We start from the raw sequence: 21174 nt of genomic DNA on the forward strand, positions 1-21174 counted from the left end.
GTCCCTGTAGGGTACTTTGAAGGACAGATGTAAAGGGTCATCACATGCTCCTTCTGACCTTTGCTCATTATCCCTGCATATGTATTGCTATGGCTAGCTAAAATCATGGGAGTTGGCTAATAATACCCCACATTGCTACAGTGTTCACTGTGTTCCAGGAACAGTTCTCCGTGCTTTGTGCACATAGTAATCCATTTGAATATGAACCAGCATACTTAGTGTTGATGATTTATGTTTTTCAGGTTGAAAATTGGTGTCCTCATTTACCTTGGAGAGCAAAAAATCCCTACGAAGAAGCTGATCATAATTCATTGGTAAATGATTTTGGAAAACTCTTCCTAGACTAGTGCATTTAGGTCAGATGCTAATTGATAGATATGGAGTCTTTTAGAAATGCCAGCTGTAATCTGAAATGGTGTTCAACTGAAGAACTTCTCTCACTGTTCTGTGGGAGTCTGGGTGACCAAATCAATCAACCAGTTTGCATAGATTAACTTACTAAGCAATTCTCCAAGGGTCCCTGAGTGATGGGCTAGTGATTGGAATAAGATCAGGTGCCAGATGGGGAGACCCTGAGTGATCTAATGAGGGGGATGGTTGTAAATAATGACCATGTCTGTCACTGTGCTTTAATGCAGGCCTGTGGGCATTAATGATGTGGAAGCAATGTCAGCCTGCAGAGGTCAGGGTAGATTGCATAGAGAAGATGACATTGGAGCTGATTTAAAATGATGTGTTTTTGTGAGGTCAGGGAGAGAAGGATGTGATATCTCTGATATGTGGAAGTAAACACTTGATATTGTTGAACATGGCTTTGTGGCACAAGGCCAAAGAGTGCATGAGCTGGGTGGAAAATGAGATTTGAAAGGGAGAAATGGACTATGAATAATGGTACTACCTTGAAAGATCAGGCCTTTATTATTTAGACCAGGGATCAGCAAACTTTTTCTCAAAGAGACCAGATAGTAAATATTTTCATCCTTGCAAGCCATACAGTCTCTGTTGCAACTACATAGTTTTGCTATTTTAGGACAGAGTGGCCATTTGACAGCATATAAATTATGGGCTGTGGCTTTATGCCAATAAAACTTTATGCACAGAAACAGGTAGTGAAGAGCATTGGCTCTAGAGCCATAGTTCTTTGACCTATTCTATAGACCATGGAGTCCTTGGGATATTGTCAAGGAGGGAGATAAGTGTTTACAATGAACTCTGGCAACTGCTGAGAGATGGATTCAGCAAATTCAGGGTTTCCTATGAAAGAAATACTGGTATCATCATGTTTCTCTGTTGTTCCATTCATGAGTTTTATCCAACTATATTATGTAGAATATGAGGGAAAATATTCTTCGTGGGTTTCAATTTTTCTGGTATGAACTTCAAATTGTATTCAGCTCTGTTAGAGGAAAAAAACAGTATCCCTGACTTTTAAATTCCCTAGAAAGTAATAAATTTTTATTGATTTGAGCTGGGATGAAACTCGGAGATGAGCATTTATTTCACCATTTAACTATGGACAGAAAGAGGCTCTTTGGCAGCCAACGGGATGTTGGGTAACCTGTTCAGGACTGACTTTCCCACCAGTCTGCTGCCTTGCAACAGATCTGAGTGGCACAATAAATTTCGGCACAGAGGATTTCAAGGTACATCACACATATTCATTGTAAAAACTGAATTTTAACATAGCCCAGGGCTTTGCAGCGACGGTGCCGCCTTTCACAATTTCTAATTTTTTAATGATGTCCCTTATAACAGATCAGCAGTCAGGGGCCTTCGCTTCAATTTGCAGTGCTGGGACCTACAAGTAAAAAGCTGTGCAGCAAGAGAAGGCTCACTTTCGAAGCGCCGAATTTAATTGACTATCTCTTTCAAGTTTTCAAATGTCACATCATGAAAACCATTATGCTTTCTGACTTTTTATCTGCTATTCATATTATTAAATTTCCATTTCTAGGCAGAAATTCGTACGGATTTTAATATTCTCTACAGTATGATGAAAAAGCATGAAGAATTCCGGTGGATGAGACTCAGGATCCGGCGAATGGCTGATGCATGGATTCAAGCAATCAAGTCCCTGGCAGAAAAGCAAAATCTTGAAAAGAGAAAACGGAAGAAAGTGAGTTTCTTTTGAATTCACTTCAGTTAGATGCCAGTTTTCTTTTATAACTTGGTTTTGCTTGGAAACAAGACTAAGAGAAATGTCATGTCTCAAATGATCTTCCCTCAGGGCGGATCAGCTCAGCCTCTTGTATAGTCCTTTTTGGGGTTTTCTTTCCCACAATACTCTCATTTAGCAAAGACTAGCACAAAATTCTTGGATGAAACTAAACAAAATATCTGCCTGTCAGAATTTCCTATGAACCACCTACTGACTCTCTAAGGGTATCAGGAAATTCTCCTGTTTCTTTATCTGAATCCAGCCTTTGAGAACTTTCTATGACATCATCATGGTAACGTCACATTTTTGTCATCTGGGCAACTGGTGAGTTCCACTGCTGTGCTGTTTCATTGGCATATGTTCCTGGAAGACAGAGCTATATCCCTGAGAGATACTTGGAAACCTTCTAGAATGCCCCTGGGCTTAGAAGCTCTTATGCCTTTTTGGCTATAAAATAAGTAACATGACTTTGGATTAACTGTTCTGAGTTCAGAACTGAGCAAATTATGAATGGTTTGTTCCCACATCTAAAAAGAACTTCAAAATGAGTTTAGTGTTCCTAACCTGACTAATTGAATATCTTTGAAAAAGAAAATACAGATTTACTTTGTAAGCCCCCCAAGTCACAGTTTGATAGGTCAGTTTTGTTCGAATTCATTAAGATGGCAAATTCCAGCATTCTGGCACCAGACAATTGTGTATGGAAAAACAAATCGTCAGGTGCAGAAGGTGTGCTATAAAAAGAAATACAGAATGATTGATTTTTTTTTTTTTGGTTTTTTGTTTCGTTTTACTCTTTTTAGTTATACATAACATAGAGTCAATTTTGACATATTTATACAAACATGGAGTATATCTTATTCTAATTAGGATCCCAGTCTTGTGGATGTACACAATGTGAAGATTCACTGTGGTGCCTTCATTTATGTACATATGAAAGTTATGTCAGATTCATTCCAATGTCTTTACTATTTCTATTCCCATTTATCTAATCCACTGTACATCTGTTCTTCTTCTCCCCTCTCTTGTATGTTAGTATCCACATGTCAGAGAGAACATTCAACTTTTGGGTTTTGGGGACTGGCTAATTTCACTTAGCATGATAGTGTCCATTTACTGGCAAATGTCACAAAGTCATTTACGGAAAACCGCTGCTTGCCACCGGGGCTGCTTCAAGCGACTCGGCTTACGGAAAACCTTGGCTTCTTTGCCTGGCTTGCTCCAAGCCGCTTGGCACCACTTCTCGTGCTTACGGCCCGACCAGTGGGATGAAAGACACGTACACTTCAGAGGTTCATGAAGCAGCTTCCCGTTTATTCAAATAACACCCTCAATATATAAGCAGTCTCATGCATAAGCAATTGTAACCAGATATGTCCATCCAATACTGTTAAAGGTCAAGCGATAACTCACTCAAGCATACATGTAAAGTATATCTGTCCATGCGCTAGGCAGCTGAACTGATTATCATACAACCAATTGTAAATGCTTCCTGCCATTCTCCAGTCATAATTAGGACACCGTTTGCTCTCTGCCAGTCGCCATCTTAGATGCACATGGCGTAACCCTGGGCCCCGGGTTTCGCCCGCCACAGTCATTCTTTATGGCTATGTAATATTCCATTGTGTATATATATACCACATTTCCTTTATCCTTTTATCTGTTGAATGACTCAGGTTGGCTCTGTAGTTTAGCTATTGTGAATTGAGCTTCAGTAAACATTGATCTGGCTGCGTCACTGTAGTAGGCTGATTTTACAATCCTTTGGCTATATATTGAGAAGTGGTATAACTGGGTCAAATGATGGTTTGTTCCTAGTTTTTTGAGAAATCTCCACACTGCTTTCAAGAGTGTTTGCACCAATTTTCAGTCCCAACAGTGATGGACAAGTGTACCCTTTTCCCCACAAAAAGCTTAATACCAAATAAAACAAATAACCCAATCAATAATTGGGCAAAGGAACTGAACAGACACTTCTCAAAAGAAGAATACAAATGGTCAACAAATACATGAAAAGAATGTTCAACATCTCTAGCAGTTAGAGAAATGCAAATCAAAACTACACTGATATTTTACCTCACTCCAGTCAGATTGGCAATTATCAAGAACACAGGTAACAATAAATGTTGGCGAGGATGTGGAGAAAAGGGTACACTCATACACTGCTGGTGGGACTGCAAAAATGCTTTTAAGTAGTCCTGTGTAGCAATCTCCAGGACATACTGTGGGGTGAAGAAGAAAACTGGAGAATAGTGTACATTATTTTTTGAAGAGAGAGGGATCTACTTTTAAATGTAGATCTACACATACACACATGTGCAATATATACATAATGTGCATATGTTTATTGCTCAATTTGTTTTACAAATTGAAAGATAAACCATAATACTGAATATATAGGAGATGGATGGGGTGGTGGTTGCACAATAGTGCGAATGTTCTTAATGCTGCTCAACTGTGAATATTAAAACAGTGAATTTGATATCATGCATAGTTCCTTTTTTTTTTTTTTTTACCACAATAAGAAACCAGTGGCTGATAGAGGTACTGTCAGAAGTAACAGGAATAGAAAGTAGACTTCTCTGAATATATCTTACTTTGTAGATTTGACACTGGAACCATTTTATGTGTGAAATGTAATTACAGAAGAAAACATACCTAAAAAAATCATAAAATAATCAACTGACTATATATCCATTCAGTTTTGATACAGTGCACAGAGAGAAAGATTATTCTCAATCCCTTTAGAACACAATGAATTGAACACATTGATGCACTATCACAGAAGCCAAAAGGAACTGCAAAAATATTTTTAAACAATTTTTACAAATCATGTATTTGGGAGTAATGGTATTCTCATTCTGAATTCATTCTGAATGTTGGGACACTGTAAACGACTATGTTGGTGTCTTTGAGAGGTGGGTTTTCATTGTAGGAGACAGGAAATAACGTGTAAGGTGAATAATGTTATGTAAAAATATTACAATTCTGTGTTTGATTTGGAAATATCAGTAAGAACTTATGATTTGTTTTATCTTAGTGGACAAATATATTTCCGAGTTAAGGCCACTGAAAAGTCCTCCAAGCAGTGATTAACTAGAGTCTCTTAAGCCCTACACTTTGATCTCTAAATGCTGTTTCCACTAGGTGGTATAAGAGGTTCTTGGGAAAATGGCTTATTAAGTTCTGAGACGGAAATTGTAAATGATGAGCTTAGAACATCTTATCATACCCAAAAGCAGAGCAGCCAATTTGAATAGCCTCTCACTGGCCAATGTGGGACAGTTTGATAGTAGAATAATAACCAGAAATTCTCGAAACAAATTAAATATGCTTATATCCATGATTTTATCATATTTTAAAAATGAAACCTCATGGATCAGAATTTGAGTAGGCTAAATTAACAGACTTTTTATTCTAAAAGCAGGTAAGTAAAGAGCAAGAATCAAGTATTCACTAAACTCTATGCAAGCTGTACTTCATGGTGACCAAATAGTTAATGGGAGGTAGTTTGTCTTTATAGAAATATTCTAGCTAATAAACGAAGGAATGACTTCGTAACACTATTTTGCAGCCCAAATTTATTAATGGTCTAGTTAGTAATTGTCCATGGCTACTAACATCCCCAAACAGAGACTGAGATATAGTTCCCTCCAATGGAAGTGCACAGAGACACCTGTGAACTAGTATTGCCAATAATAATAATAATAATAAATTGAACCTGAATTTCATCTGACCTGAAGATCTAACTAACTCCTTTACCATAAATACAAGGGAAAGAATAATCTATTATACAACATTTTGGGATTGTAATAAGTAAAATCCAGAATATGAGAGACTATTGAAAATACAACCCAGTGTCTTTGGTGAGTAAATTATAACACTCCCCTCCCCTGCCCATAAAAAAAAAAAAAAAAAAAAAAAAGGAAGTACTAGGGAATTGTAGAGATGAGAGGAGACAATGAGAGCATGTGTACTTTGGCTTCTGAATCACACAACCACAGTTAACGGAGGGTCAGTTGGGAAAGTATAAACTTTAACTGGATGTTGGATGATATCAAGGAATTATTAGCTTGTTTGAAAACACAGTGATGTTTTAACTGTTGTTTTAAATGGTTTATTTCATTTAGAGATACATACTGAAATGTTGACTGACAGAAGAATATGTCTAGAATTTGCTTCAAGATTATCTAGAGGGATTGGAAGAAAAGAGGTGTAGACTAAGATCTGTCCTGAAGTGATAATGTCGAAGCTACGTGGCTGAGCGTATTGGGTCGACTCTGTAGTCATGCCAACTTTTCTGGGTGTTCGAAATTTTCCACAGTTAAAAGGTTAAAAATATCCCAGATATGGGGACAAAAAGCCCAATGTTGTTAAAAGATACTCTCTTGTCCTGCGTAACTTTCCTTAAATTCTGACTTTACAAACATGTCCATTTTCAAAAGCAGAAAAGTCATCCAGACCTATACTCACAGCCATAGTAAGGACAGTGATGGTTCTATTTTTCTAAAACAATGAAAAATTATTTCTTTCCTTCTTTGTACTTTTTAGAAAAATGGCACACCCACACTGAGATCTCACAGGACATGACTTTGGAACTGGTTGGTGGCTCTGGGGTGTGTTTCTGTGGACTTTTTTCTTGGTTCAGTGCAAATCGGCATGTGCCTCTGTTTTTCAGGTCCTTGTTCACCTGGGACTCCTGACCAAGGAATCTGGATTTAAGATCGCGGAGACGGCATTCAGTGGTGGCCCTCTTGGTGAATTAGTTCAGTGGAGTGATTTAATTACATCTCTGTACTTACTGGGCCATGACATTCGGATTTCAGCCTCACTGGCTGAGCTCAAGGAGTAAGGAGATTACTTTTCAATTTTAAAATCAGAATACAAAAAAGAAATTGTAAACTCGTAAAGCCCTCTATTAGTGTGTAATTTCTTGTGGAGGAAAATGAAAGTGATAATTCACTAAACAGGAGATAAGAAGATTATTTTCAGGAGCTAAATACATACACTGTGAGAAGGATAATATGTTTTCATTGTAGCTGTAGGCTCCTGAGGCTTCATAAATGAATGCTGGAAAATTCAAACTAAGGAGCTTATTCTTTGCTATTACAGGTGCTTCCAACATCTGCAGCACAAAACATTATTGACTTTCCTAATTCCCTGTCTCTTGCTGAAATTCATACCGTTCCCTACTCAGCGTCAAGCTTTCTAAATCTTAAAACAGGGCAGGTTCCTGTTTATAATTTAATTTGCATGAAATGAATTTCCTGAAAGCCTCAAACCAATCCTTTTTCAATTAGCCAACTTTCAACTCAGTCTGTTAACTCTTCCTGAGTCTTCTCTTTCACTGAAATTTGCATCTAGCGCTAAGCCTCTCTCAACACCTTCCAGATTGACACAGCTGGCCATGCAGGAACACTCAGACCCCCTCATTCTTGGATAACTGCCTCTAGAGACTTTCCTACTCAGCAGCCAAGCTTCACTTTGCTAATGCCAAGTAATTCCAAGAAGAAACACCTTCGGTGAACATTCTAGACATGGGAAGGTGTTCCCACTTTATGGAGCAGGACATTGACACCCAGGGAGGTCACTTGTATTAGATTCGAAATCCACACCTGTTTGGTGGCAGTATATTGAGATAAAAGCAATAATATGGGTCATATCATATCAGCTATCATTTGTTAGTTATTTCCAGATGCCTGGAGCTGTGATAAAAGTTTAATTACAACATTCATATCAACATTTACAGCAGCCATAATGTTGATGATGACTGTTAACCACTCACCTTTGTGGACCCCTAACGGTGCGCCAGGGACTCATCACTGTGTGTCTTACTTGTCGAGTCCTTCACACCAGAAAATAGGAGTTGTTGCTACCCGCTTTTTTAAAAATGAGGAAACTGAGGTTCAAACCAGAAATGAGTTCTGAGGTTCCAGGGACAACACATGGCCAAGCCAGGATCTGGGCTCTGTGTCTCTCTGACTTCAAAGCCAGCGCCCTTACCCACAGGACTCCTTCAGAGCTGTGCAAACCTAGGCCTCTGAGCCCCTCCTCATCACTCCTGTTTCTTGGCAGGCTCCTCGTCTCGCCTTCTCCCTGCTTGCTTTAAAACACGTTGGGTGCACAAGCTATAAAGTGGATGCGTTCATGGACTTCACAGCCACTCATTCTGTCCCTTCTGTGGGCTGGTTTTTGGTACTGGGCCTACAGAGATGACCAGTGTGTGGTTAAGCAGCTGCCAGTCTTTTGATAATTACAACTAATACATCAAATAATAATTACAATAATTACTGTTCTATTAGTGCTAATTGAAGTGTTGATGCTAGAAGGTAAGCACAGGGCATGCAGAATACTATGACTGTTTTTCACCAGTGTATTCGTGGTTGGTCCCTAGCACACAGTGGGTGCCTGTGCAGCTATTGAAGGAGCGAGAGAGCCAGTGAGTGGATGGGTGGTTGAACAAATGGAGTGCTGTGCAAGTACGAGAGACGAGAGCTACCAGGGAGCTCAGGAAAGGCAGAGTAAGAATTTCTCAGGCAGAGACTTCCTTGATGGTCAAGGGAGAGTCTGTAGTGATCTTTATGCTCATTGGGGTCAAGGTTAGATGGGTCTTAGTTAAGAGGATAATTGTGAAGCCTACCTAGAACAGTAGTTCCCAAATCTGCCTGCACATTAGAATCACCTGGGGATATTTATTTTTATAATTTTAAGTTTTGGGGATGTTTTAAATTTTTTGCCACTGTGACCAAAAGACCTGATATGAAAAATTTTAGAGGAAAAGTTTATTTTGGGGTCACAGTTGACTCCTTTGCTTTGGGCCAGAGGTGAGGCAGAACACCATGTTGAAAGGGCATGGCAGAGGAAAGCACCCAGGACTTCACAGCAGGAAGCAAAGAGAGTGACAGAGAGAGAAGCCCTCATAACAGAATATAAACCGTAAATGCACACCCCCATTGACCCACCTCCTCCGGTCATACCCTATCTGCTTGTAGTCAACACCCAGTTAATCCATACCAGAAGATTAATGCACTGACTAGGTTAAGGATCTCATAACCCAATCATTTCACCTCTAAGTGTTCTTGCATTCTCTCACACATGAGACTGGGGGACACCTTACATCTAAACCATAACAGGGGATCTCTTTAAAATCCATTCTCAGGCTAATTCAGTCACAGCTTTTGTGGGTAGGACACAACCAGGTAATTGATTGCATTGTACAGTTTTAAAGAACTGAATGTAGTGAGGATGGGGGTGGCAAACCACGGCTCTGCAGGTCTAGTCCTCTGCATATTTTTGTATCATTTCAGGGGAGCCCAAACACAACCACTGTTAGGAATCATTTGGCTGCTTTAAATCTACAGTGAATAATTTTTTATTGGTTCTTTTTATTTATACATGACAGTAGAATCCATTTTGATATGATTATACAAGCATGGGACATATCTTATTCTAATTAAATGGACCCCATTCTTGTGGATGTACACCATGGTGGGATTCACTGTGGTGTATTCATATACGTACACAGGAAAGTTATTTCAGATTCTTTCCTTTTCCTATTCCCCTCCCTTCCCTTCATTCCCATTTGTCTAACCCACTGAATTTCTATTCTTCCTCTCTCCACCCTTATTGTGTGTCTGCTTCCACATGTCCATGAAAACATTTGACTTATGGTTTTTTAGGATTGGCTTATTTCACTTAGTATGAAGTCTCCATCCATCCATTTATGGGCAAATGTCATAAAGTAATTCTTCTTAATGACTGATTAATACTCCATTTTGCATATGTACCACCTTTTCTTCATCCATTCATCTTTCGAAGATCATCTAGATTGGCTCTATAGCTTAGCTATTGTGAATTGAGCTGCTATAGACATTGATGTGACTGTGTTACTGTAGTATGGTGATTTTGAATCCTTTGGATATATACTAAGGAGTAGGATACTTGGGTCAGATGGTGGTTCTATCCTAGTTTTTTGAGGAGTCTCCATATCTGTTTTCCAGAGTGGTTGCACTACTTCGCTGTCGCAGCAATGTATGAGTGTACCTTTCCCCTCATCCCCTACCAATGTTTATTGTTACTTGTATCCTTGATAATTGCCATTCTGACTGGAGTGAGATGAAATCTCAGTGTAATTATAATTTTAATTTCTCTAATTGCTAGAGATGTTGAACATTTTTTCATATATCTGTTGACCGATCATATTTCCTCTTCTGTGAAGTATCTGTTCTGTTCCTTTGCCCATTTATTGACCAGGTTATTTGTTAACTTCGGTGTTTAGTTTTTTGAGTTCTTTATATATCCTGAAGATTAATGTTATATCTCAGGTGCAGGTGGCAAAGATTTTCCCCCATTCTGTAGGCTCTCTCTCCATGTTCATGATTGTTTCCTTTGCTGTGAAGGAGTTCTTTAGTTTGATGCCATCCCATTTATTGATTTTTGATTTTACTTCTTGCGCTTTAGGAGTCTTGTTAAGGAAGTGAGTTCCTGAGCCAGTGGAGTGTTGGGTCTACATTTTCTTCTCTAGTACGTGCAGTGTTTCTGGTCTAATTTTTAGGTCTTTGATCCACATTGAGTTGAGTTTTGTGCAGGGTGAGAGACAGGAGTATATGGATTTCCAGTTTTCCTAGCACCATTTGTTGAAGAGTTGAAGAGGCTATCTTGTCTGGAATGTATGTTTGGGACACCTTTGTCTGCTATGAGGTAATTGTATTTTTGTGGGTTTGTCTCCTACAGTGAATAATTGAATAATTGTGGCAGAGAATGAGTGTCCTGCAAAGATGAAAGTATTTATTATGTGACCCTTTACTAAAAAAAGTTTTCCAACTCTTAGGATGCAAAATTGATTATAGAAAACCTGGCTTTTTCAGAAATCCACAGAAGAGGGAGCAGGGTGCCTAGAGCAGCAGGGAACTGTAGAGCAGAACCCTGTGTGTGACTCTTGTCTTTTGAAGTAGGATTTTCATAAAGTGGTAAAGGATTACTGTGGGGTATCAGCAGGGCTCAAGGGGCAGTGACAACTGTTTTCTGAATAAATGGCAGGGAGTTTCATATCCATTCCTGCATGGAAAGTTGGTGTTCCAATGGAGTACTTAGTCATTCCCTGGAGCAGGGGTGGCTTTGTATGGTGGGGTGGGAGGGTGGGCAGGTGGGTGAAAAGAAACTTAATGAAAAAGTCTAAGCCACGATGTGAGTTCTGTAATGCAGTCTGGTTAGGAGAAAACAATAGACAACAGGGCAAGTACTAGTACTATAGTGGCCAAACACTGACGATGTTTAGAGAAAGGACTGGTAAGTAAGCATCTTTCAGTCCTTTTTTTCTGGTGGGTGATGTAAGGAAGATTCAGAAAGGTTAAGTAATTTGTCTAAGGTCTCATAACTGCTGTACAGTGAGATGTAGTCAGACCTGTGTCTTCCTTGATTTCAAAGGCTGTGTATATGCACCACTCTGCTTTTGTAGGAGGCAGAATTAGAGCTCTGGCGGCCCTCGAGGGGTAGGGAAGTATTGAAATAGGTTACTGGTTTGGAAGAGCCATGCCATCATCTCTACTAAGGACTTTTGGGATGGTATTTGCCAAATTTAATATCTCTCTCTTCTGTCCTTTTCCAGAATTATGAAGAAGGTAGTAGGGAACCGATCCGGCTGCCCTACTGTAGGAGACAGAATCGTGGAGCTCATTTACATTGATATTGTAGGACTCGCTCAGTTCAAGAAAACCCTGGGACCATCCTGGGTTCATTACCAGTAAGTGATACATACTGTTCTTACTTAAGTTTTTAGTGCTTTTTACCTCTAACAAGGATTTCACGGTTTCAGTAGAAAAAGATGATTAAATATTACCTTTTGAACTGTATGGTATGTGTTTCTTATTCCTAATTGAAATTCAGACTGTGAGTTCCAGAAGTGACTTTCTCCCACCTAGGGCTATTCATTATTTTCATTGATGTCCTGAAAAGAAAAAACAAGTGTTCATCCTCCTTCATACCTTCCCTAATACCTAGCATTCCTTGCTCAGTGTGACTACGGCAGTCTCATCTGTTAATCAAATAAGGATTTTGATCAAATATGAATAATGTCATTTCTTGTGGTCCTGAAGTTTGAGATGGTAACTAACTTCTTTTGCCTTTCCCCTCATTGGCATTCTTATCATTCTCAGGAGGGAAAACCAAATGTCTTATATAATTACTGAGGACTTGAACTTTTAACATAAGCCTGTACTTAGTGTGGCCAAGGCACATGAGTGTTCCATGGAAGTATTTATTATTCAATAGACCATCTCAATGTTTCCCTGGGTGTGGGTTTGGGACCATAATTTAGTATTCAAAATTATTTTACCTGGTCTACAAATATGACGGTAAGTAACATTAAATATATAATGAGATTTATTATTTTTTCAATTTTCTCTCAGTCTAAGAGGTGTAGTTTGATGCTATTATCTCCAACTCTTCTTTTAGCACTTGCATGTATTTTTAACAAAGTGCAAGTAGCTCTGCATACCAGCCTTAAGCAGGAAAAAGCAACTGTTTTGAATTTAGTACTATTTTTTTTTTTCAGTGCTAAAGATGGAACCCAGGGCCTTATGTATGCTAGGCAAGTGCTCTACCACTGAGCTACATCCCCAGCCCCTAGGAATGCTCTTTTAAGGAAGTGTTTTCGTTATTTCCTATTTTCCAGTGATACTGACTTTTATTTATGATCTGTAAAGGTTTCCTTTAAAATATTCTAAAATGTGACTAAATTTAAATAAAGATCACATTATATTCAATAGCGTAAATGGTAGGTGAATCTGGGTGGGAATCAAGAAGGCTAGGTAAATGCTGTACCAATGATAGTGAATGCTGACATGCAGTTTGAACCAGTTTCCTAAGAAAATACTCTGAAGATCTTTCATTTAGTACCAGATAGAAATCTCTCTGTTTCTTTTCCATTGCTCTTGGGTAGAGAGATATTTTGATGTGAGCTTCCACCTTAACCAAGTAAATGAATTTGAATGAATTTCAACTGAACTCAATCTCTTTCAGGGTAGTTAAATTATAACTTAAATCTTCAAGGTGATGTCAGATTGGAAGTCCTGTAGAAGTCATACAGAAACCCAACTGAAAATACTATGAAATGTCTTAAAAATATGGAGGGGAGAGATAGAGATAACTGTAGTCCATAAAATATCCTTGAAATTTATATTATTTTTCAGCAGCAATGATTTTCTCATTAGGCAGTGATATACTCTTAGGAAAGGAATTGATGGAATATAGACTACTCTTTGCATTTCCTATGGATGTAGTCTCATAAGAAGAGAAAACTCAAAAACTTTGTTTGAATTGGGATAGCATTCTGCCTTTTATATCATGTTTTTCCTGTTTTGAAGTCATTGTGAATCACGGGCCATCACATTTGTTCTCAGTTGTGTGGAAATAACCATCTTTCTTCTCAGTTAATAAGCCACGAAGTGAATGCTTTTTTTTTTTTTTTAAGCTATGGCCTTGAAGAAAGAAAGACAGGGCTGTTATTTTCTAGCATTTTGTGAATGGCAGACATCTGGAAAAATGGGTAATGAAAACTCGGCAATTGGGACCTTCCAGAACTTTCTTCCCTTACCATCAAGAAGGGCTGTTTGCTAGAAAAGTATTCTCAGTGGTGGTGTTTAGGTCAATTAAGAAGGGTGATACTGTTATTAAAATGGTGGCCATTGCTTGGTATTTGGTTCTTGTTGGGTGAACAGGCACCATCTCAGGGGTTATGGAAGAGTGTAATGCTCATTTGCCTTCCTTTAATAACTGGTCTGCGTGAGCAATATGAGCCAGCTGAAGGTCTGTTAGTGCAGACTTTCTGGTGTGACAGGGCAAAGATCCCATCAAAATGCCAAACGGGTTTTCTAGGAAGATCCTTAACCGTTTCTTTCTCCTTTCAAATTAGAAGTTGTCAGGGCTGTCTGTATTCATTTTGGTTGATGGAAGAAGGTATGAATTGCATTACATGTAATGTTATCATCTGACCTTCCAATTGGGAATAAGCCCTTTAAGCCTGTTGATCTTGGGAGAGTACTTGTAAATTCTATCCAATTAACATGAGGACCTAAGAAATTCAATCAAACATTTATTAATCCATTAAGTCCCAAATCTTCAGTTTTGAATTTCAAGGAAATCGACACAGGTACATCAAAATAGGTTTGAAATCATAACCTAGAGCTTATTATATAATTTATTAATGTTAATGGTATCAATAATAATGAATATTGTCACTAATCATTCATCTATTTTCTTAAGAATAGAATTCTAAAAAGAAATATTTAATTCAGAATTACCGTAAGTGGTATATTTGTTGCTCAATTTAAGTTTTTCAGGTGTTCCATAAGTGAAACCATGGAACCTTATGGGTTACATACCTGTATGTGACTAATATTCCACTCGGTATTTCAAAACACACACCCCTGTTGCTTCATGAGGCTTTGTCTAAGAATCAAGGACATATAAGAAAGTAAGGTGCAAATATTCCAAAACATGCCATGTTTTAACCTCAAACTCCATACTGTAGGGTAGGTCCTGGCACAGAGGTCATGAGCATCCATCTTAAAGCAGTGTTGCTGAGAGTAAAGGGTGTTCCAGGAGTCATTTGGCATCGCTTCAGAGGCCCACGTTAGAGGAAGGCCAGCTGCTTCAGGCATCCATATCTTTTGAAGTCATTAGTCTGTTCCTGATCCTCCACACACAGAAAAGGCATTAGAGAGGTGGCATAAATATTAACAACACAAACAATTCCAAAACAGAGGTAGAGAGTGACTGAAGAAGGAAAACTATAATGTTAAATCCTCCATATCATAGGCAAAGGTCAATCTGGTTTATAAAATAAACATCTGGAAGCCAGAAAATGCACAATACCTAAGCCAAAGCCTCAGGTAAAAGGATGCAGAATTGTAAGTTTCCAGAAGACATCGGATCATCACTGCCTTAAATTGCTACACACCCAGCATCACATCACTTACAACTTGGCTCTGTACCAAGTTCAGGCTTTCAGGAGTTAGGCCCCTACAAGACAACTTTGCTCATCAGTATTTGTTTTAATTGTCCAAATATAAAAGTAACAGTAATGAATGCCAAATTAAAAATAGCGGTTACCAGCCCATGCTAGAAAGGAGTGTAGACAGTAAGAGTAATTGCAAGCAAGTGGAAGAAGCTGAACCTTCAAGGTGCTCCTTACCACCAGTGCTGCTTTCTAATGAGTCCAACTCTGGTTGCCTGCTGAAGCTGAGACTTCCCCAGCTCCATCTATTGCATGTGTCCTGCTGCTGCTGCTCCTCTGAAAGCAACCTTTTCCAGAGCCACCACCATCACCCTGCCATGTTCTGAACACTGCCATCTCATTTAGAAGAAAATACACTGGTCCAACCAGTTCCTTCTGCATCTTATTTTAAAAGGAAAAAATAATACATAACAAATGGAGATGTCTTAAGAATGTAAGAATCAGTGAATTCTTTGGATCTCTTGTTTTCTTTTTCCTGTACTACAGGCTTCTATTTCTGTCTACCTACTGTCTGCCAGGCTGAAGATAGGTTCTTGATGATATTGTGAAAATTGCCACTGTGATCACAGCATGTTCCATGAAAGCCACACATGAATCCAGAACAAGAGCCAGGCTTGGTGGCATGCACCTGTAATCCCCAGCAATTTGGGAGACTGACACTAAATAACATAGGTGTCCAGAAGGAGTATTGCAAGTTGGAGGCCAACCTCAACAATTTAGGGAGACCCTTCTCAAAATAATAATAAAAAAAATTTTTAAAGGACAGGGGATACTCAGTGGTAAAACATCCATGGGTTCAATTCCTAACACCTTAGTACAAAAAAATAATAACAAAACAAGGAAATTCTCTTGCATTTGTCTTTGTAGTTATGGCTTTCCTCTTTCTTTTCTTATTTTCCTCGTCTAGACAAATAGTGGAAGGAAGTCAGCACTTAAAAATTGCACTTTATAGACAGGTTTCCTGGAAAATTCAATTTTGACATTGAAGTCAAAATTTAAAATTGAAATAATGGCTCCCTAATAGTGGGAAACAGAAGAAAGAAACCTAATCCAATTCTTAAGTCACTGCTATCATCTGATTTTAAAATGTGGGATTTAATCTTTGTTTACTTTTAAGCTTATTGGGCCAGTAGAAGTTAATTCAAAGGTGGTATTACTATGTAAAAACAGAAAACAGAGATTTTATTAGCCAATCCTGAGCTTCGTTTACAAGAAAGTTTGAGAATCAATGATGAAATCAGTACAACCAAAATCAGGCGATTTTTTGTTTCAATATCAGTTCCTTAATTGCTTTCTTTAGCTGGTCATCCTTAGTGCCCTTCAAAGCTGTGGTCAGAAAACTTCTATAAAGCCCAGCCAGTAAATGTCATAGGTTTTGTGGCCCATGTGTACATTCTCTGTTGCAGCTTCTCAGCTCCACTGTTATAGAGTGAAGACAGTCACAGAAAATATAGGAACAATAGGGTGTGACTGTGTTCAAATAAAACTTTATTTTTTTAATATGGAAATATGATTTTCATGCGTCACAAAAATATTGTCTTTTTAAAAATCATTCAAGAATGTAAAGGCCCTTCCCAGTTCATGTCCCCCAAAATAGGTGGTAGACTAGATTTGGCCCTGTTTTAAGCCTTGGTGGAACAGCCAAAGGAAACATCTTCAGGTGTATTTTTTCAGGCCTTAGGAGAAAGCAGTAAAGTTCTGTTGTTATTAAATACATAAAAACCAGCACTACCTTTGAAATGAGACTCTGCGCATAGTCTGTTTTGTAAGTTTCTGGAGACATCCAATCTCTTTATCTCTTTTAGCAGTTGTTCAACTTTTACATCAGTTAACCAGAGATTCTATTAAATGAGATTCTAAGCATAGTCTGTTTTGTGCTGAGCCTGAGTTATGTATAATGAAAAGAAATTTTTTTCTCACCATTCTTGAGACTGCAAAGTCCAAGATAGATAGGCTTTTGTGCCCTACAAGGCCAGGTCTGGTAAAGGCCATCTCACTGTGTCACAGGGCAGAGGACACCATATGAAAGGAGGAGTCTGCAAGCTCTGGTCTCTATTGTTTTTCTCATAAAGTCACTAATGCCAGGAAAGGACCCCACCCTCAGGATCTCTTCTACCCTAATTTCCTCCCAAAGGCCCCACCTCTAAATACCATAAGCATGTGCATTTGAGAATTAAGTTTCCAAAATAGTAAATTTGAGGGAATACCTCAAACTGTAACATAAACTTTACCCCAAATTAAATAGCCTAGGTAATTGACATAAATGTTGAACAGGGGCTGAAAGAGGTAATGCATGTCCTGTGCTTAACCTGAATAAGAGATGGTAGTTCGTGGTTTCTTTAATATCTGCTGACTAGGCGCCTACTCTATCCTTGACTCTGATTGGGTGCTAGGTGTACAGCAGTGAACATTGCGGCCATTTCACCGGTATTGGAGCCACCTCTGTGATCAGTCATCCAGTCTGCAGCATATGCCATCTGCTGTGTGATGGCTTAGGCTCTCAAGTCACATGTGGGGATGTTTGTATGCTGACTGTTTTAAAACTTTTCAGGCTGGAGATGGAGCTCAGGGTAGAGTGTTTGCCTAGCCCATGCAAGAACCTGGGTTCATTTCTCAGCAACCAAAAAAAAAATAACCTCTCAATTCTCATCTGATAGCTTTTTTAATGTACTGTATTTGTCTATTTTTGGTAGTCCTTGAAGAAAGAATTAGAGCTTTTCCCTTTTGAATATTGGGGTCAAGGTTATAAGCTTATGGACACCCCTTTTTCTTTCAGGTGCATGCTCCGAGTCCTTGATTCCTTTGGAACTGAACCAGAGTTTAATCATGCAAACTATGCCCAGTCTAAAGGCCACAAGACTCCCTGGGGAAAATGGAATCTGAACCCTCAACAGTTTTATACCATGTTCCGTGAGTATTCATGTTTTTTCTCTGTTTTCCAGAATGCCACCAAAGGTAGAGTAAAAAATTAATTAAATAAGCATCACTTTTGGGTTGTGATTCTTGGGACACTTTGCTGTAGAAATGTGAAACTTTTGCCTTGGGAATAATTGAATTTTTTTTTCTTTAATTGTAATTGAAAGCCCATGTGAGAATTTTGTAAAAAAACTCAGAAATGTTCTGTGGAGCGGGGCACAATGGTGCATGCCTGTAATCCCAGAAGCTTGGGAGACCAAGGCAGGAGGATCGCAAGTTCAAAGCCAGCCTCAGCAAAAAAAAAGTGAGGTGCTAAGCAACTCAGACCCTGTCTCTAAATAAAATACAAAATAGGGCTGGGGATGTGGCTAAGTAGCCAAGTGCCCTTGAGTTCAAACCCCAGTACCCACCCCTGCAAAGAAAAAAGAAATATTCTGGGGGAAAATGTTCAATACAAATGATCTTGAGAAACCATGTCAGGGAGGACTTCAATGGCCTCTGGCTTGGCAGGCACTAAGCATGCTTGGTGCCATGCAGATGCTAGTGAAGGTCTGCTTCATTATTAATGAGAAATGTCAATCCATTTTACAAGTAATTCAATCTTAGCTATATAAGCATCAAACTTTTTAAAGAAAAAATAATCTAGCCTTTTCTAATTGGAACTATTTTAAACTGTTTCATACTTTACTGCCTTGTTAAGTTGTCAACCCAGAATGAAATGCCTTCTCTTGGTGACTTGGTGTTATCATTGTCAACTGCAGTGATTATTTTGTGCAGTGATGCAGTGAGAGCGGAGTGCACATGCTGGCCAGGGTGAACTGACTGGCCCCACTGCAAGGCTCTTGAAAGTTTTCTCTTTCTATGGTGTTCTTTTCCTGTAGTCTCCATTTCTTACCTGCCTCTAGCCTCAGGTCACTGTTAGCTGAAGACTGTGAAGCCAAGTACCAAATTGGACAGTGTTTGTGCCCAAAATAAATTTCTTATTTAAGTCAGCACCACTATAGCAACAGGTGAAGTTCTCTTCTAGAAATAAAAAGCCACAGGAATTAAGCAGTTAATTTGGATGCAGAGAGTAGAGAATGCCCATATTCTGAAAGTGTCAGTACAGTTTTAATCCAGAGATGCCCATTTCTGATTTGTCAGTCTGTTTGGTTTGTTGAGTCAAGGACTAGGAAATCCCTGGCCAGTCTTTTCCCTGAGTGATGCCCCTTCTCTTTGTACATAACCACCCAAAGATGGCACTTTTCTTAGGCTTGCTGAACATAACCGCAAACACCTTGGACTAACCCTTAGATCGTGGGCCTGAGAAGGGAGAGTTAAGATGGGAAACAGCTGTGGAAGGGAATGACTTCAACAATCGGTTCATGTTTAAATGTTCTGTTTTAACTCAGAGAGATTGATGAGAACATGTTGTATGTGTCACAGTATTATTATTATTATTCTTAGAGTTATATTGTCCTGCTTGGAACCTGCCCTTGGGGCAGTTCAGGGAACAAACCCATGTTTGGCACATTAGGTGACAGATGGCTGTCAACATGGTGAGACATTAGATTCAGCCTGCAGTTTGACTTTGACATGAAACTTTGGGAGATTGGTATGAGTCACACAGCAACCTAAAAGTGTGTTAAGTGAAATAAGATGTTACCTGTGTCCAAAATGGCTCAAACTGCCTGAATGATGTGGTAGGCATGTGCCTGCCAACAGATGGCGTTTCCCTGTCTCCAGGCTATAGAAGGAGAGGTGCTTCAGAAAGGGTAGGGTTTTCTTTTAGAATGGTGGAATGCAGAACTTGGCCAACCTATCCTTGTTTTCCATGGATGGAGGGTTTAGAGTTATTAGTTGAATGAGTTGAAGGACGTTCATTGTTTAAAATGCAACTAAAGCTGGAAACATGGAGTAACTTCTCTTAGGCTAGGAGAGGGATTGATTTCTTAACTGTAACTTGGAATTCAGCAGAAATCAGTGGGAAGTTTGACACATTTCACTGCCTCCAGAAAAAAGAACCTGCTTGCCAAAACATCAACAATCACTCATAACACCGTAAGCAGTGTTTTGACCGTGCATTCTTAGTAAAAAATATCTGTGCTAGTATTTGAAACTGTTATAGTGTAGAGAAAAAGATTTTCAGTATATAAGAAAGGGGGGTTCTTAAAGAATTGAAGTAAAAAACACTTATTCTTCAGTTTGAATAAGAAATACCAATATGAATATCTTTTTTTCTTTAAAAAGAAAATGTTATCTAATTATGTAGTTTGGAAAGAACCAAGAGTAAAGGTAGCTGAGTGGGGGGCAGTGACTATTCTAGTGCTCTGATTGGGATTTCCTAAATACCTTCTGCTGCCACCTAGAATAAATAGCTGCTTTCAGGTCGGAGGCCAGGAATGTTTGAGATGGGATGTTTTATGCCAAAAGGGAAAGAAGCTAAGAAGGATCACTAGGGTGGGATTAGAAGGACACAGGATCCCCAGGTGGAGTAGTCTGAGCATCAAAAGAAAACTGACTGAACTGGAATGAAATCAAACCCTTAAAAAATAATGGAGTTAGAACGATGTGCCAAGGAAGAAAACCCCACAAAATGTAGTTGGTCACCTTTACAAGTTGCTAGGATACCAACTCATTACTCTGAAAAAAGGAGGAAAAATTCAGCTTTGATCCTCTTGCACAAATTATATTTGAAGGTAATCAAATGGTTGATGAGAAAAAGTTGTTAATCATGGATAAATCAGAGCTAATAAATGTAAAAGAAATAGAGAATTAGAAAATCAACGTTTTGAAACTCTTAATGAGATGGTGGAGCAAGTCATCATCAGTGGCTGCTAAATCCATCAAGTAACAGGTTGATGGAAAACTTTCAAGGATGAGGCTGTCTTGAATAGAGGAAGTATGCAAATGAGTAGGGAAATGAAGCAGTTCCAGGCATTCATCATGTTGAGCTGTGTCTGGGCTGGAGAATTTGCGGTAGAAAACAGTATCTCCTACACCCCATAATCCAGGGCTTCCCCATAGTGAACTTGGATGCATGATTACCAGAGACTTCTTGCTTCCTACATGACAAAGGAGTTGGGTCCAGTCCAACTGACTGGGT

General features: G+C 38.9%; 1 protein-coding gene across 11 annotated transcripts in view; it reads left to right on the top strand.

The window, feature by feature from the left end:
* Positions 1-21174, top strand: part of MGAT5 (alpha-1,6-mannosylglycoprotein 6-beta-N-acetylglucosaminyltransferase) — a 328573-nt gene that overhangs the window by 200744 nt on the left and 106655 nt on the right. For all 11 annotated transcript variants that reach the window (XM_079135630.1, XM_079135632.1, XM_079135627.1 and 8 more), the window contains 5 exons: positions 243-314; positions 1955-2116; positions 6837-7006; positions 11766-11900; positions 17950-18083. In XM_079135630.1, coding sequence (XP_078991756.1) covers positions 243-314; positions 1955-2116; positions 6837-7006; positions 11766-11900; positions 17950-18083 — 673 coding nt within the window. The remainder of the gene's footprint in view (positions 1-242; positions 315-1954; positions 2117-6836; positions 7007-11765; positions 11901-17949; positions 18084-21174) is intronic.

The sequence above is a fragment of the Sciurus vulgaris genome (assembly GCF_902686455.1).
Source record: "Sciurus vulgaris genome assembly, chromosome: 3".
NCBI classification, from domain to species: Eukaryota; Metazoa; Chordata; class Mammalia; order Rodentia; family Sciuridae; genus Sciurus; species Sciurus vulgaris.